The sequence below is a fragment of the Arvicanthis niloticus genome, chromosome 30 (assembly GCF_011762505.2).
Source record: "Arvicanthis niloticus isolate mArvNil1 chromosome 30, mArvNil1.pat.X, whole genome shotgun sequence".
Taxonomy (NCBI): domain Eukaryota; kingdom Metazoa; phylum Chordata; class Mammalia; order Rodentia; family Muridae; genus Arvicanthis; species Arvicanthis niloticus.
Window position 1 is genome coordinate 21,844,474 of NC_133438.1, and position 16,934 is coordinate 21,861,407.

A 16,934-nucleotide genomic window follows, 5' to 3' on the forward strand; every position below is an offset into this window, starting at 1 on the left:
GGATAGGGGGTTCCAGGGAGGGGAAATGGGGAAAGGGGATGACATCTGTATTGTAAATAAATCAAATATCCAATAAAGAAGATGAAAAATAAAACATTCATTTAAAAAATATTACTATTCTTTTTCTCCACACCGTGTGTGTGTGTGTGTGTGTGTGTGTGTGTGTGTGTGTGTGTGTAGAGGCCTGTGAATTCCATGGCATGTGTGTGGCCTTCTGCTTTGGGATCTGTGAACCTATCTTAGATTGTCAGGCTTTTGTGACAAGAGTTTTTACCTACTGAGTATCTAACCCGCCTGCCCTTAATCCTTTTTTAAAGCCTGCATTAGGGATTGCACTAGGGTCTCACATGCTTGCATGCACACTACCACTGGATTTAGCCCCCATTCCTCGTGCATTTTAAGCAATATATATCTTTGCCACTTCTTTGAAAGAAGTAGATTGAATTGCAAAATTTGCATACTTCCTCACTGTGGAATAGAGGCTCAGAGAATGTACGAGAATCTTTAAATTTTGGCCAATCAGGAAAACGAACATGAAAATGGGAAGTCTGGTTTTAAAAGTTAGAAGTATATGATGTAATTTGTATACTATTTGGAGACTGAAAAGTCCTTTGGTTTACAGGGGTGCAGCATCCTTCTAGCTTCCTCCTGGGATGCCTTTGTTTTTAGTGGCTTATGTTGAAGCTTCTATGTATTTAATGAATTACTAAAATTGATGGAGCTAAGCAGATTCTTGAATTTGGATGTTATTATTATTGTTTTTTTTTTTTTTTTTTAAAAAAAACTTTCAAGAAAATTCCTACTGTACATTATACCAAAACCCTAATTTTTTAGTAGTGTGGAACTGCCCCGATTATAACAACCCTTCATCACCTCAATTGTAACAGCCATTGTACTACACTATCATTACGTCTTCATTCTCTGACTTTGGCTTGGCCCATTGTATCAGAGCATGTTTGTAAGAGGTGTTGGACATTCAGGGACTTCCCTGGCTTCTGAATCAAGATTTTCCATTGGCTAAATAGAAATTGGACTTGAGAGTGGACTGATCCCATTGACTGATCAAAACCGGCAAACTGGGAGGCCTTTTCCAGCTGAACTCAGTGCTGGCAGTGTTTGTGGTAAAAGTCCATGACAGTGTGCTGGTCGTTGGGACCACTGAGGAAACACACACACACACACACACACATGAGGTAGGCTGGGATTTTTTTCTGGCCTCATGCAGCCCTGAAAAAACCAATAACCTATGGATGGAAATCTTTAAAAATTCACATCTCTTTTCATGGCTGTGGTAAGATTTTCAGAGCTGAAAAGGTTAGTATAAACACTTCCCATTCATATTGTGAAGGATTCCGAACACTGGCTACTCTGGGGCTTAGCAATGTGCTGACTTGGCATCTCCAGATGGATGAGGAGGCAAGCAGGTCTTGCTTTACCTTTGGCTCCTTCAGGTAACAGTGCATGGCCTGGGTGACGTCAGCTGCGTGAACAGCATTGTGGTATGGGTTGTGACCGTGGTAATCTTCCTGAACCATAACTAGGAGGAAATAGAAAGCTTAGTCAGCTAAGATCAAAGTAAGAATGACATAGCAGATAAGACTAATCTGAGGTAGTTCTTGCTTACAAGTATCAGGCCTTCTAAAGTGCACAGCCTGAGGAATCCTTAAAAAAAAAAAAAAAAAAAAAGGTGGTTTGCAAGCCTTCTCCTTGGCTGTTTGCAATGGGGAGGAAGGGGAGAGGAAGGCCAGGAGGATGCGTGCTGCACTCAGGGTTTCCCACCTCTTCCATACATCACCCCTTCCTGGCATCTCATGAAGGCACTCTCTTATTCATAAGAAAAATAAATACGAAGGGAAAAGGGCGACTTTATTTCACACCGTCTCTCAGTTATCTATCTGTTGCCATTTATTAATAATGTGCTGAAGATGATGCTTTCCTTTAGAGTCCTTGTGTTTTGGATTCCTGCTGTCCAGTGATTGGATTACCACCTGAATAACAAGCAGTCATCCAAACGTATCTAGGCCTCCGGCAGGTAGCTATTTCAGGGCTGCACTGAGCCGAGCGGGTCTCTATTCAAGCCCCTCCAGCACAAGGCAGGGTGTAGAGTACCAAGTCCACGAAAGGTAATACAGTTTTGGTTTACCACTTACAGAAGAAGCCAATACCCACTTCAGCATCTAACCAAGTCAGTGCTCGGGATGAAATATATTCAGCTTGTATAAAATGTCCAGACTTACAATGGCCATATTCTTTTAGTGTTGCTTCAAACCTGGCTCCAGAGTCTGCTGTTAACTCAGATGCCAAGGCTGTATTTCTTACATGTTTTGGGGGCACATATATGTGTCCAAAGAATCTGTATCTCTTTAGACCGATCTAAATGGTTTGGCCCCTTTCATGGCCATTACTTTGCTCAAGCAATTAGAATGCAATCAGCCTGAGGTTGTTTACGTTTCTGGAAAGGAACCAGGTTGTGGCTGGTTACACATGTCTCTGCTATGCTGCACATACGTTTTTATTCAGTAGGCTTGCTTCATATCATATGTAAACTCCAGCTCTGACACTTACCTGTGATGTGTAAATTACTTAACCACAATCCTCAACTTTCTTATAACAATGCCCTGAGTCCAAGTGTTGCTGCCTTAGAATGATCCATGCATTAATAATTAATTAATTAATAATGCACGTGGTCCTTGAGAGAGGATGCAGGAGATGTAAGCGCCATGTAAACCTGGCGGCAGATGCTGCTTCTGTCCTCCTCCTGATGGCACCGAGTCAACTTTAGAATTCATGGCACTGTCACATGACAAGTGTGGCTCGAGCCAGAAATGTGCTAAGTGGCAGAGGCATAATAAGGTGACCAGGAATGTACCTTGGATACTTCATGTGGGGAGATAAATAAGAACATTCACAGAACTAAAGAGAACTGGGCTGCTTTTAGAGAAAGACTGATGGACGCTGTGGCCATGTGGGAAAAGATGGCGGGCTTCCACCTGTATGTGACCTGAGGTCCGTCACTAGTCATTAGCCTTGGGAATGTACTGAAAGCTCTTGGTTGTCCTCCATAACTGTGGAACAAGTGGTGACAATAGTGTCCAACTTGTGGGTTCGTCAAACAATTAGAAGTGATTAACTTAAAGTATTCCGCCCACAGTGGTGGGATGCAAAGCATAGTTATAATTCATTTCAAGGGTTTCAGCAAAGTCTGTTGTGATCATCATTATCTCATTGGGATTCTATTAGTGTGAGAACAGATTAGAATTGTCTTGACACATATATCCTTGGTGGTTTTCTTTATAGATCCTTAATCTATATGTACTGTAAGCATAACACATTAAGCTAACAACTCAGCAATGACTTAGGACAGATAAGTTATATTTTAAAACTAAGATTAAATCTTTTAAGATTAATTTGAGGTCTTTTTCTATCATGCTGTGGTTCCTAACACTTTATTTATTTAAAATTATTTCTGCTTTTTAAGATTAAAACATATTTACATCACTTTTCACTTCCCTTTTCTCCCTCCAAATCTCCATATTCTTTTCCTTGTTCTCTTTCAAACTGACACACACATACATACACACATACCACACTATACACACACACACCACACTACACACACACCACACTACACACACACCATACTAACCACAGACCACACACACACACACCACACTACACACACAGACCACACTACACACACATCACATTATACACATACACCACACATACCACACTAAACACACAGACTACACTACATACACAGACCACACTACACACACACCACATTATACACATACACCACACACACCACACTAAACACACACCACACTAAACACACACCACACTATACACACACACCACACTATACACACACACACCGCACCACACACATAGAACACACTACACACACACAGACCACAATACACACATACACCACACACAAATACCACACTACACACATACACCACACACACCACACTATACACATATACCACACACACCACACACCACACACACACCACACTACACACACATAGATCACAATACACACATACACCACACACACATACCACACTACACACATATACCACACACACCACACTATACACACACACACACCACACACACATATACCACACTACACACACACACCACATACACACACACCATACTACACACATACATCACATACTCCTAAATACAAATACAACCTGCTGTTGTATTTGCTACTTATGTACATCTTTTCAGGGCTGATTATTTGGTGTTGAATAACCAATTAGTGAACTTTTTCCTGGGGAAGACTATCTCTCCCTTTCCCAGCATTCACTGGTTGCCAGTTGCTCTCTGTGTAAGGCTGAGGCCTTGTGGGCTTTGCCTCATGTCATGACTGTTCAGTCCTTTGTTCAGCTCATGTTCCTCGATACTTGCAACCAATAAGTTATGCATTGTCCATTATTCCTGTGGTTGTATAAGGACATGCAAGAAAAAAGACTTACCTAAAAACCTGTGCAAGGTCACCATATCGAGCTTGAAATGGTGGATGAGTCCATGGGAGTTGAAGAGGTGACACAATAGAGTTACCAGACTGTTCCCTGCAGAGGAATAGGCACTCATTTTATTTTTATTAACCAACCAACCAACCAACCAACCAACCAACAGCAATAACAACAAAATACTAGCAAGATTGAAAATAAGATTTAAATTCTCCAAAATAAGGTTTTTATGATAGAGTACTTCCCCGCTTTTCATTTGAAATTATATATATATATATTACATTTTTTTAGGCTTCTCATTATATTGTATAAATAAAATTAGTTTCTATCTTCTTATAACAGAGGAAAAGAAATTATTAAATGAAGGAATTTGTATGTATGGGTAATTTTAAGAACGCACACATCTTCAAAATATCCTTTAAGTCACTTCCAATTTACTTTTCACTGTAGAGATATTTAAGTTACTACATTATTCAACAATAGTAACCCATTCGTCCTATGGCACTTATCTAAAAGAAGACTGATGAAGATACTTTACAATTCAGGCAAGAACAGCTTCAAAATTATAACAATAGTCAAGAGATATTATCTATCTAAGAATAATTATTTTGAATTATAATTTAATTAATTTATTCATTACTTAAGATAAAGTCTCATTACATTGTATTCCAGGATAGCCTCAAATTCATGTTCCGGTAGCTCAGTTTCCTGGATGTCACCATGCCTGGGTGACAGGTATTTTTAATACTTTACGAAAATATCACAAAGATTAAAGAGAGGCTGACCAAGAGTCTTCAGTGGAATCTGAGTATGGCCACAGAACATTATTTTCAGGCATCTCCACAAATCTGATTTTCTTGGAGCTATTTCGGAACTCTCCAAGTTTGCAGAGAGTACTGTAAACAATCTATGTCCATAGACTTATAACTGAAGCTAGTGTGGTGGCAGTTCACAGCTGTTTATAAATGAATTTTAGTGTGTGCGTGTGTGTGTGCGTGTGTGTGCGTGCCTGTGTGTGTGTGTGTGTATCTCTTTGAGGTTTACTTTTGGACTGTTGTGGTAGGTTAGCAGGAGGTTAATGAGCTGAGATAAACAAAACCTTTGATGGCTTCATTTCCCATTTCTGTAACAGTCATGATTATACTTTTTTTCAAATACCACTTAAGAAGTTATTTTTTTTCACAGTTAATTTCAGTTATCAGTACCCCCTTCTAGCTGATCCAAACAAGAACAATGAAACACCGTGGACTCCACCCATAGCATATATATTTCGGCTAGCTTTCCATAGAGTGAACATCCAAGTCATGAGGTGACACTGCACGTCTCTTACAGCACGTTGCTTGTCATCTCAAATGGTGTTGAGAAATCAATGGGCAATGACTTGATGGACACATAAGGCAGGTGATGAGTTAGACCATCAACATTAAATGAGGTCTTTCACCGGCCTAACTTCATCTACACTTTTTAATAGGTGGAGGAAAATGTATTTGGTTATTTTCATTCATTAGGCATAAAACATGAAAGGAAGGCTTAAAGGAAGTGTTTAATTCTCAGCTACACCCTAAGCTCTTACATCCCTTCCCTGGCAATTGCTTCCTTCTGATGATGCCAAACGTATCCGAGTGATACCTGCAATGGGCAGACTCAGCTTGCTTAAGAAGCAACAATAACTACCTTGTCTGTAAGAGACAGGACTGGTCAGATGTGTTTCTGTGTGTTCACGTTTTAGTGAGTAATATTTCTACATTTAGCGGCTTCCTACATTTGGACATGATCAGAATATTCTGTGATTCCTCACAGAGTGCAATCTGTGGTTTCTTGATTCTTTTGGGATCACAGTTCGGAAGGAAAGCATCCTAACACGCTAAGGTCAGATTCAGTCCTCATTCTTCATCTGAATTAATTTTCCCCTCCCTGGTCTGTCCCAACTGACTATCGATTTATGAGAGTGGGAAAAGAAGGGAAAAAAAGCAATTTGTCTAAAAATACAAATTGTTTCTCATGAAATGAATCCACTTTATGGTATATATTTTAGTGAGAATTCTTTGGGGGGGGGTAACTTACCATTTGTCAAGCGATCAAACAAGAAAATGTCAAAGTCCCACATTCCAACTTTGGAGAGCATATGCTGAGAAGACAAGCACAAATAATGCCCGAGTGAAGCACACACCGAGATTCAAACATTTACTTCTAGACATGGTGATTTAAACACAAACCTGGAAACTGTAGCAATCTACTCTATGTACAATGGATTTGAGGTAAACCAGATTCTACCCCGTACTCTACATGCTCAAGGGGCAGGCTCTGAGTTGAAACTACCTGGCTGTTGGACCTTGGTTACACCCTTAACTTCTCTGACTCTCCTCTGAAACATGTGGCTGATACCATCTTCATCAGAGGGTTGTTTGTAGGGGTAGATCGAGGTAGTGCTATGTGCCTCAAGAGCCTGTCGCAGTGCTTGTTCACAGGGAGCACAGGTAGGTGACTGTTAAACCAGGGTGTGTACTGTAGGGAGAAGTGTTGCAACATTTTTTTTTTTTTCTGTTTGTATTAGTGGTATTTGGTATTAAAGCCAGGATCTTCAAGCCAGACAAGAACTTTACCACTGAACTATAGCCCCAGTCCTTATAATAAAAACTTAAAAGCAAAGTGAAAACCACCGCTGAGTACACTATATTACCCAGTGTGGACTGCATGTAAAGTTAACTGTGTAGCAAACCAAACAGTGAGTAATTGACCATGCCACAGAATTTGAAGACTGTGTATAATGAAGACTTTTTTTTTTAATTATTATTAAAAAGTGAGCCATGTCTAGAATTAAATGTGACATAACGGTCGAGATGGTTAATTCTCTCTGTTTCATAGTTCTTACAATTCCATCCATCCCTCTTTGAATACATAGTCACTAATACAAGGACTAGCTCACGATTCTCTCTGCCCCTGAGTGGTTCTGTGTCCTGTGAAAAATCCGGTGCCTTGTATGGTGTGCTCAGCCCTCACAATGTACTCAAGAACCAAAGGGGTAACTGTCTGTTTGGAGAGAACTTTTACCCAAATCACACAATATGAAAGGGAGAGTGAGGCCCTGTCTTCTGACAGGAGACGTCTAGTCTATTATTTTGTCTATATCTCAATGTCACCTTTAAAAATGTGGCTGCCTAGAGAGAACTTACCATGAGTGCTCTGTCATTGACAATGCAGTGTTAGAAGTTATTATTGATTTCCTTTCAACAAATCAGCCAACTATCCACTACGTAGTTAACTGCCCATCAACCATCACCTACTAAACAATCATCTACCAACCAAACACCAATTACAGGTGAAACACTAATCAACCAACCTACTAACCAACTAACCAACCACCAACCAGCCACCAACTACCAAACAACCACCAACTACAAACCAATCAACAAACTACTAATTAATCAACAACTACAAGCTAACTAATCAACTAAGCAACTTACAACCAACCACCACTAACCAACCAACCAAGTACCACCAACCAACCAACCACCAACTACCAACCAACTACTAACCAACAAGTCAACCAACTACCAACCAACAAGTCAATCACCAACTACCAACCAACTACTAACCAACAAGTCAACCAACTACCAACCTACAAGTCAATTACCAACTACCAACCAACCAGTGATCATTTAATTCCACCCTTAGGTTGTTGTAAGGTCTAATTAACTTTTATCCTTTTATAGACAGGATAGTAGAGTTTGGTTCCACTGACACTATTTATTGTTCATTTTTAATGGCACATATGTAGTAATGTGTTATTATATGGAGATATTACATACCATGTAAGCTACAAATGATTGCTTTTAACCTCTGTTTGAATGGTGGCAAGTTTACCCTTGAAATTTAAATTCCTTTGGCAACTTAGGCTGGAAGTAATTTGAAAATTGTTTTTAAACAATCACGCATTGAGTTCTACCTCATTAAATTGATATAGAATGAAAAATAATTTATTTATTTATTTATTTATTTATTTATTTAATTTTGTCTTTGGTTTTTTGAGACAGGGTTTCTCTGTGTAGCCCTGGCTGTCCTGGAACTCACTCTGTAGACCAGGCTGGCCTCGAACTCAGAAATCCGCCTGCCTCTGCCTCCCAAGTGCTGGGATTAAAGGTGTGCGCCACCACCGCCCAGCTGAAAAATAATTTATTATCAAAAGCTTTCTGAATGGCTTAAAAACAACAGGCTAATATGCTGAATCAGGAGTCTAATGCAGAGCTGGGCATTGATCATTACTGAAGGTGTTTTCAGTTGGCACTATACACGACAGTTTGGTGGATTTAAAGATGGACTTATACACTAAGTAGTAGTCTTTCAGGCCAACACTTTACTTTGTTTGGCATTGTATAAAGACGTTCCACACAATTATAAGAGTGAAAACAGCTAGTGTGTATTTGGTGTAAGTATATTAAGCATAGGGCCATGTTCTACCTCAGGATTGGGTGTGTAGCTCAGTGACATATTTAGTCACATATCACATTAGCTTGCATAAATCCTGGGTTTAATCCCCAGCACCCCCTACCCCATAAATACAAAGACCGCGTGTTATAGCTAGAGAATCTTTAATTACCTCTAAGAGGTACATTTTTCTACAACTGTCATTTTGTGTTTGGAAAAATAAGTATAGATGTGGCCAAATAACAAACCCAAAGTCACAAAAGCCCTGAGAGGCAGAGTAGGGTTGAGACTCAGGTGATGTCAGCTGGGGCAAAGGCTCTTGGCCACTGCCTGCTGCAGGGTGACCTAGAGGTAACTGGCTTACCCTTGCTTGTCCAAGGTAGTCTTCATCCAGCAGGTGGAGCGGGGCCTGCGGTATAATCCCTCGGAGAAGCCTAGATGCATGAAAGTATCTTTGGAAACTTAACAGTCTTTTCACCTTTTTCTTGGTGCCAATTTCCCCTGAGTGTGTTGTATCTGTGGAAAGGAATTAGAAGCAGAATTCATGTGTTTAAAAGAGGGATCATTTTCTCTGTGTAGAGAATAATATATTAAAAGGAGAGACATTTAAAAGACACATGGAGGGTTGAATTGAGTTGAATACGGTCTATTAACTTGATGTTTGAAATTCTTCTAATAAATGAAACAAACAAACGAGTGATCTTCTTGCCCTTTCTCTCCTCTGTCCCTCTGGCTCTCTCTTCTTTTGACAGAGTCTTGTATGTAACCAAGGCTGACCTCAAAACCATGATCTTTCTGCTGAGGCTTTTGAGTCCTGGGATTACTACACATAGCTTAGTGTTAGTTACAGATTTTTTCATACACTTTTCTTATATAATTTTGGATGACATGAACTGTATGAATTTAAAACTTCACTTTTTGGTTTGTTAATTTCTTATATTCTCTTCAAATGTTAGAAGACTGCGGGAGAAATATTTCCTGTTTTCTGAGGAACGTCATTGACTAACTAACAATGCTACAAAAAAAGCAGAGAGGACGCGTGCCTTGCGACTGTGTGCTCTCTTGCACTGGGAATTGTAAGTACTTTAGCCAGGTGGCAGAAACTCATTCATGCTCACATCTTGATGCTGACATTGTGGTGACTGCACAGAAATGTGCCAGGTACCATATGTGGACATCTGTTAAGTTATGTCTTATCTTACACGAAACTTTCCCGTCACTTTTGAGCCACACAACCGAAGTCTTCAGCAAAGGTTGGATGTGGAGTCAATTTAGGAGTCTGGTAGGAAAATGTATAGCTGGTGTATAGAGTAATTCGTTTTCTTCCATCTCCCCCTTTTCCCCTATAGCGCTCAAAATTACCACTAACGAGAAAAAGAAAGCCGGGGAAACTCAGAACAGTGAATGACCATCTGTAACTCATTACTTGACTGTGTGGAGCATGGAAAAGCATAATTCAGGGCCACAAGACCAGCTCTGCCCTGAAAACACTGCCTGATTAAAATGGCTAGTATTTAAAGCCAATCCAGATTTCACCCATGGAAAGAGGCAAGCATGTGCATAGAGATAAGAGAGTGGCTGAGGTTGTGTTTGGCCTACATCAATATTAAGAATGCTATCTGTCAACTTCATTCTGCAGACAGCTTCTCCCTTCAATGAGTTTGTTATGGTAAAACATCAAGTGAAGGTGATCATTCATTTATTAAACATAAAAAACCAGAGCCGCGTGGCAGTGGCACATGCTTTTAATCCTAGCATTTGGGAGGCAGAGGCAGGTGGATCTTTGTAGACCATTTGGTCTACAAAGGAGTTCCAGGACAGCCAGGACTGTTTCACAGAGAAGCCCTGTTTTGAAGACCCAGCCAACCAAAACAACCAACAAACAAAAACAAACAAAAAGCAACAAAGAAACCCCGAATACCTTTTATGGGACTATTCTAGACATTTTAGTGAGCAAAAACAAGACCTCTGCCCTCTTAGAAGGGACATGGCAGCGAGAGGTTGACAATGTGTAACATAAAAGAAAAGAAACAATAAAAACTGGAGATAGATGTAATGAGGGTAGTAGATGTGTGTGTGTGTGTGTGTGTGTGTGTGTGTGTATGCAGAGAACAAGGGATCAGAAATTCCATCTCAGTAGCAGTCAGCACTGGCTTAATGAGAAGATAGAATTTGACCTAAATTCGAGGTGCTGAGGGGATTAGCTGAGTAAACACCTGGGGATGTGCCTTCCAGGTATAGAAACGGGATCAACCAGGAGTACTAGCATATTTAGGATTTTGGAATGAGCAATGAAAGGAAGCCCCTGTGAAGAGGACAGAGGGGGTGGACTGAAGGATGAACTCTTGGGACAGAGGCCAGCCTGGAATGGAGATGTCTCGGGAAGTTGTTGAAATGTCCCAGTCAGGAGTGATGGCTGCTGAGAGAGAGAGACACAATGATGGCAGGGGAGGGTAGTGACAATTCTGGCATTTTGGTTTCTTTAAAAAACCCAGAACTATTATAAGGATATATTTCCATTTTAATCCCAGGTGTGGGATATGGGTGTGGATATGCTTCAGGTTGTTCACAGCAGCTGTCTATGATTTGCCGCGTGCAGGGGCATGGTTCTGCCAGTGGCAGATAGTTTCTTGGCTCCTGTGACATTTGGAATTAAGGGGACTTTTCAGAGAGTATATAAACGCTAGGGCTTCCAAGAGGCGGGGTGGGTTGTTGATTGGTTGATTGTTGGTTGGTTGCTGTTGGTTGTGGTTTGTTAAGTAGTTGGGAAAAAAATGAAGAAAGAAGAAATTAGATATCCTGATGGTGAAGATCAAACTTGCCCCAAGGAACTTGACATTCCTAATCAGCCAGAAGTAATCTAACAGTAATCTCACCCCATTTCCTTTCCATCCTTTTTTTTTCTCTCTCCTATCTAGAGTTAGGAGGTCAGAAGGGTGGGGAAAGGATGCAGAAGGGTGGAAGAAAGAAGAAACGACAAAGTAGCTAAAGACAGGCTATCGGAGAGAGCATCGAAATGGTTGAGGACTATGAGAGGGATTTTAGTTATATCCAAATTTTTTTGCCAGAATAGGTGGAATAATGGCCTGCTATCTCTTGAGATAGAGAACAGGTGGGAGAATGGCCTGCTGTCTCGTGAGATAGAGAAGGCTGCAGTGAATTTGGATGTCAAGCCCAGACCTTGAGAGAGGACAGGGTTAGAGGTACCGGGTGGGACTCAGATTAACCAGAGTGAATGTGAACATCCATGAGAAATGATCCAAGCTTGAAGTGTGGAGTGGCTCCACATCATCTTCAGAATGGTACAGAGAAGAACAGAATTATGGGAGGTGAGGAGGGAGCAGATGGAAAGCAGTATGTCATTTCCTGGAAGCCTTCTGAACAAACACAACAGTGTGAGACACTAAGTATCAAATGCTGTTAATGGTGCCTGCAGGAACACTGACTCTGTACACTTAGAAAGCACACATTTTATTGTATGCACGCACAATAACTCCTTTTAGCAGTGGATACATCCAGCACTCAGGGAAAGAGACGGTTATTGGTCCAGGACAGAAGATGTCCGTGTGACCTGTGACACACTGCACCAGAAAATAAAAATATTAAATGCAATGGGGTCATCTAAAGGATGAGTTGGTAAGATGGCTCAGTGGTCCTTACTGCCCAGTGTAATGATCTGAGCTGGATCTCCAGAACTCGAATAGTGGAAGGAGAAAACCAACTCAATGTCTTCTGACCAATGCATGTATGCATACACACGTGCACGGATGCAGAGAACCAACTTTGCAAGATGTCTGCTGACTAACACAGACACACACGCAATATATGACGGGAGGCTTTAAGAGATCCCTTTAAGCAAAAGGGGAAAAAAACTTGAGCTTCAAAATAAATGATAGAAGAATAAATTTCAAACTTCCAAACAAAATAAGAAGAAAACCATCAATGAATTTACATTGTAGCAGGCAATTGCTTAAGAGAAAGCTTTTTGCAGAGAGTGCTGACCAATAAACGCAGCAGAAATAATAGGATGGGCGATTGTAGCCATTAAGGTAATAACTGAATTGGGCCAGAATCCTTAACGGATATTACGATGATTAAGGAAAATTTAAAATACATCAGGTAATTGCATAACACCACAGCATCTTTCTGCTTATTAATTGGACAGAGAGAATGTGCAGGGTTTTTTTTTTTTGTGGCTAAATATGAAAAAGATAGCTTCTTTATTAAGTATTCAACCCTCGCTATTCAAGGGAGAAACTGGCCCTTCCTTACATGTTGCACTAAGATACAACTGCAGGGATGTAATGCTCTTACTCAATATAGGCAAGTGACTTCTTCAACAGAGAAGTCCAGAGTTGGGGAGGGGAAGAAGGGGGGCAGTATCAGATGTGGGCAGTATCAGATGTGGACAGTATCAGATGTGTGCAGAGACAGGAGAGAGGCACAGAGGACCAGGAGAATGAATGGAAATCTGCAGCTGCTGGAGGTGGGGCAATCTTTAGGAAGTCCCAGAGATCTGAGATGGAGGTGGCTTCCAGGAGTCAATGCAGGTGACCTTAGCCAAGATGCCCAACAGTGGGGACATGAGACCTGAAGAGCCACTTCCTGTAGCCAGGCCAGACCCCAAATGGAAGGATGGCGACACCAATCCATCCACAAAACTTTTCCACCCCAAATTTGTCCTATCTAAAGAAATGTAGGGACAAACATGGAGCAGAGACTGAAGGAATGGTCAACTTATCCCACGGGCAAACACCAATCCCTGACACTATTCATGATACTCTTTATGCTTGCAGACAGGAGCCTAGCATAACTGTCCTCTGCAAGGCTCTACCCAGCAGATGACTGAAATGGATGCAGATACCCACAGCTAAACATTGGATGGAGGTGGAGACTCCTAATGGAAGAAGAGCTGGGGGAAGGATTGAAGGAACTGAAGGGATAAAAACTCCATAGAAAGCCAACAGAGTCAACTCACCTGGACCCCTCGGAGCTCTCAGAGACTGAGCTACTAACCAGAGAGCATACATGGGCACATATGTCCCTGGCACATATGTAGCAGGCATTCAGCTCAGTCTCCATGTGGGCCTCCTAACAACTGGAGCTGGGGGCTATCCCTAAGGCTGTATCCTGACTGGAATCTGTAGCAGGATATTTATTCTGCTACATTGTATTCGTAGTGGAGCTTGATTAGGCAGTAGGAGAGGAGGTGGAGCTGGGAGAAGAGAGGAGGGGGAGGGGAGAAAAAGAGGAAGGGAAGGGGAGAAAGAGGAAGGGGGGGGGAGAAGGAGGAGGCTATCGACCATGGAGGATGGATGAGTCAAAAGCAGTCCTGGGTAGCAACTTCTATCAAAAGGTTAGATATTGGGTAACAATTCTAATAGGTTGGGCATCTTGTTATTTGAGCATTACCAAATATATAAATCCATTGGAAAATATTTAAGCATAGAGTCTTCATTCTACCAGGTACTGGGAGGATGGCAGATATTGTCTGGGGTTCAGCCGAGCTTTGTGGATGCAGCGTGGGGGATTGGCAGAGCCATCCCCTACGCTGGCGTCTCATGGGTGCCAGGGCCTGTGCCTCTAGCTAGCTGGAGCCCCGGTCAGAGCCGAGGAGCAGCGAGAACATGGCGGCTGCCAGGGAAAAAGCCGGACAGGGCACCGTTTTCTAAATATCACCCCTACAGGAATCCATTTCCCAATAGGACTGTCTTGTCTTGCCTCAGTGGGACAGGATGTGGCTAATCCTGCAGAGACTTGATGTGCCAGGATGGGGGATACCTGGGAAGGGGCACCCTCTCACAGGAGAAGGGGAGGAGGGATGGAGTAGGGACTCTGTGAGGGGTACTGGGAGGGAGCAGCATTTGGGGTATAAATAAATAAATAAATAAATGGACCCCAGCAATACTGAACTAAGTGCAATGTGTGGTTCCGAATTGGTGTCTGGAGTAGAAACAAAGTGTCCATAAACAACATTATTAAGATAACTTGTCAAATTCGAATGTGGGATTGTCTATGTGTGGATAACACTGTATTTGTGAATTTCTTAAACTGTGATAAGGGAATTCTGTAAGAGAATCTCCTTGTTCCTTGAGAGATACAGGTTGTAGTCTTTAGGCAAATGGGTGTGGTGTGTACAATTCCTCAATAAAAAATAAAGCAAATACTACAAAATACGATGCTTGGTACTGATGGAAAGAGTGTCCGTTTGTTCTATTCTTGAAGAATTTCCATACATTTGAAAGTATTTTACTATCAGAATCATACATACATAATACATATATACATACATATACACATTCATACATGCATACATGCTATCCATTGGATTCCATCGTTTGTAGAAAAATGGGTGAAACAAGATCATCATGTTACTCAGATAAACCAGAAAGAGAAATGTTGCATGTTTCCCCCCCCCCATATTTGAATCTACATGAAAAATATATGACATGAACATAGCAGGGCCTCCGTGGAGGGTGCAGAAAGGGAACACCATCTGGCCACAGAACAGATTCACAGACACTTGTTCTATCTAAAAATTACAGACCTGGGGGGGGGGAGGGTTTAAAAAATGTTTCTCAAAAACTATGACTAACAATTTTTTTACGTTTTTTTCAGTACAAAATAGAAAATAAAAGCCACCAGAGAGATGAAGGGGGAGGCATTTATGCTCCTATGATGAGAAAGTCCCTTTCATAAGCTGTAGATGCTTCTACAAGGCAGAGCCTTCTCTACGCCTTTACCTTCTCATTGTCCAGCTCCTTCCTCCACTGGGAAAAATGCTTCATAATTTTTTTTTAGGAAAAATTCTGCTGTTTAAAGGGGACAGAGTTTCAGTTACACAAGACGATAATGTCTTAGAGATTGTTGTATAACGATCTGAATGAATGTAATCAGCCTGAATTGTACATTCAAATATGGTTAATAGTATGAATTTTATGTATACATTACCTTAATTAAAAAAAAAAACCTCAAAAATTTCAAAGAAAGAAGTTTCAGATGATTACAGGATGGTACAACATAAGCTGAAGATGATAATTACATTTTAATTATAAAGTTCAATTTAATTTGTTTTAAAACTTGATAAGAGAAAATTTAAAGGCTGGGGATGTGATAGAGTATGTATATAGCACACACAAGATGCCATGTATGACCTCCAGATCAACACACACATGCATACACACATGCACACACATGCACACACACATGAACACACACATGAACACACACATGCACACACACATGCACACACACATGCACACACACGTATGCACACACATGTACACATATACACACAAAAGTACTTACACACCCACACACCCACACACACACACCTTTAAGAGGAGAGAAAACGGGAAGAAAGATATCTGAGACTGTGTCAGGACAGACAACTCCTTAAAGAGTTTTACTGCACAAGAATGAGGAATATGATTATATTTCCATAGAGAATCAAGTCAGTTCTTTTGATAAAGAAAGGAAATCAGTTTTTAATTTCCATATTATATAAGCCAAACCTAAAAGGAAACAGCCACACCACAACCTACCTCCTTCTTATATTCTGTAAACATTCACCTACTCTAAAACACTATTGGAAAATGTCTGTGTCACCTCCAATATGCATTTATTTATATATTGGAATCAGAAATAGATAAGACAACCCTGAGTGGTGGACATATGCCATCTGAAATCACAGATGAATTCATTTAGTATATAGCATGACTGTGAGGCAGCTATAACTATGGCATGATAGTTAAGGCAATGGCTGCTAAAGTGGGCTGCATATGGTAAACATAGATGATAGGAAATAATGATTGCTATTTATTAAAATCACCAGTTTTTGAGACAGGGTTTCTCTGTGTAACTCTTCTGTCCTGGAACTCACTCTGTAGACCAGGCTGGCCTCAAACTCAGAGATCTGCATGCCCCTGCCTCATAGGTGCTGGGATTAAAGGTGTGTACCACCATAATGAAAAATTACCAGGCTAATGATCTGATGATGAATTAATGGTCTGATAG

The 16,934-nt window shown here is 40.9% G+C and overlaps 1 protein-coding gene across 3 annotated transcripts in view; it reads right to left on the reverse strand.

The window, feature by feature from the left end:
• The window catches only part of Pde7b (phosphodiesterase 7B), a 313,578-nt gene that overhangs the window by 36,978 nt on the left and 259,666 nt on the right, over positions 1-16,934 (reverse strand). For all 3 annotated transcript variants that reach the window (XM_076928085.1, XM_076928084.1, XM_076928086.1), the window contains 4 exons: positions 9,283-9,434; positions 6,558-6,621; positions 4,497-4,592; positions 1,437-1,537 (listed from right to left, as the gene is read on the reverse strand). In XM_076928085.1, coding sequence (XP_076784200.1) covers positions 1,437-1,537; positions 4,497-4,592; positions 6,558-6,621; positions 9,283-9,434 — 413 coding nt within the window. The remainder of the gene's footprint in view (positions 1-1,436; positions 1,538-4,496; positions 4,593-6,557; positions 6,622-9,282; positions 9,435-16,934) is intronic.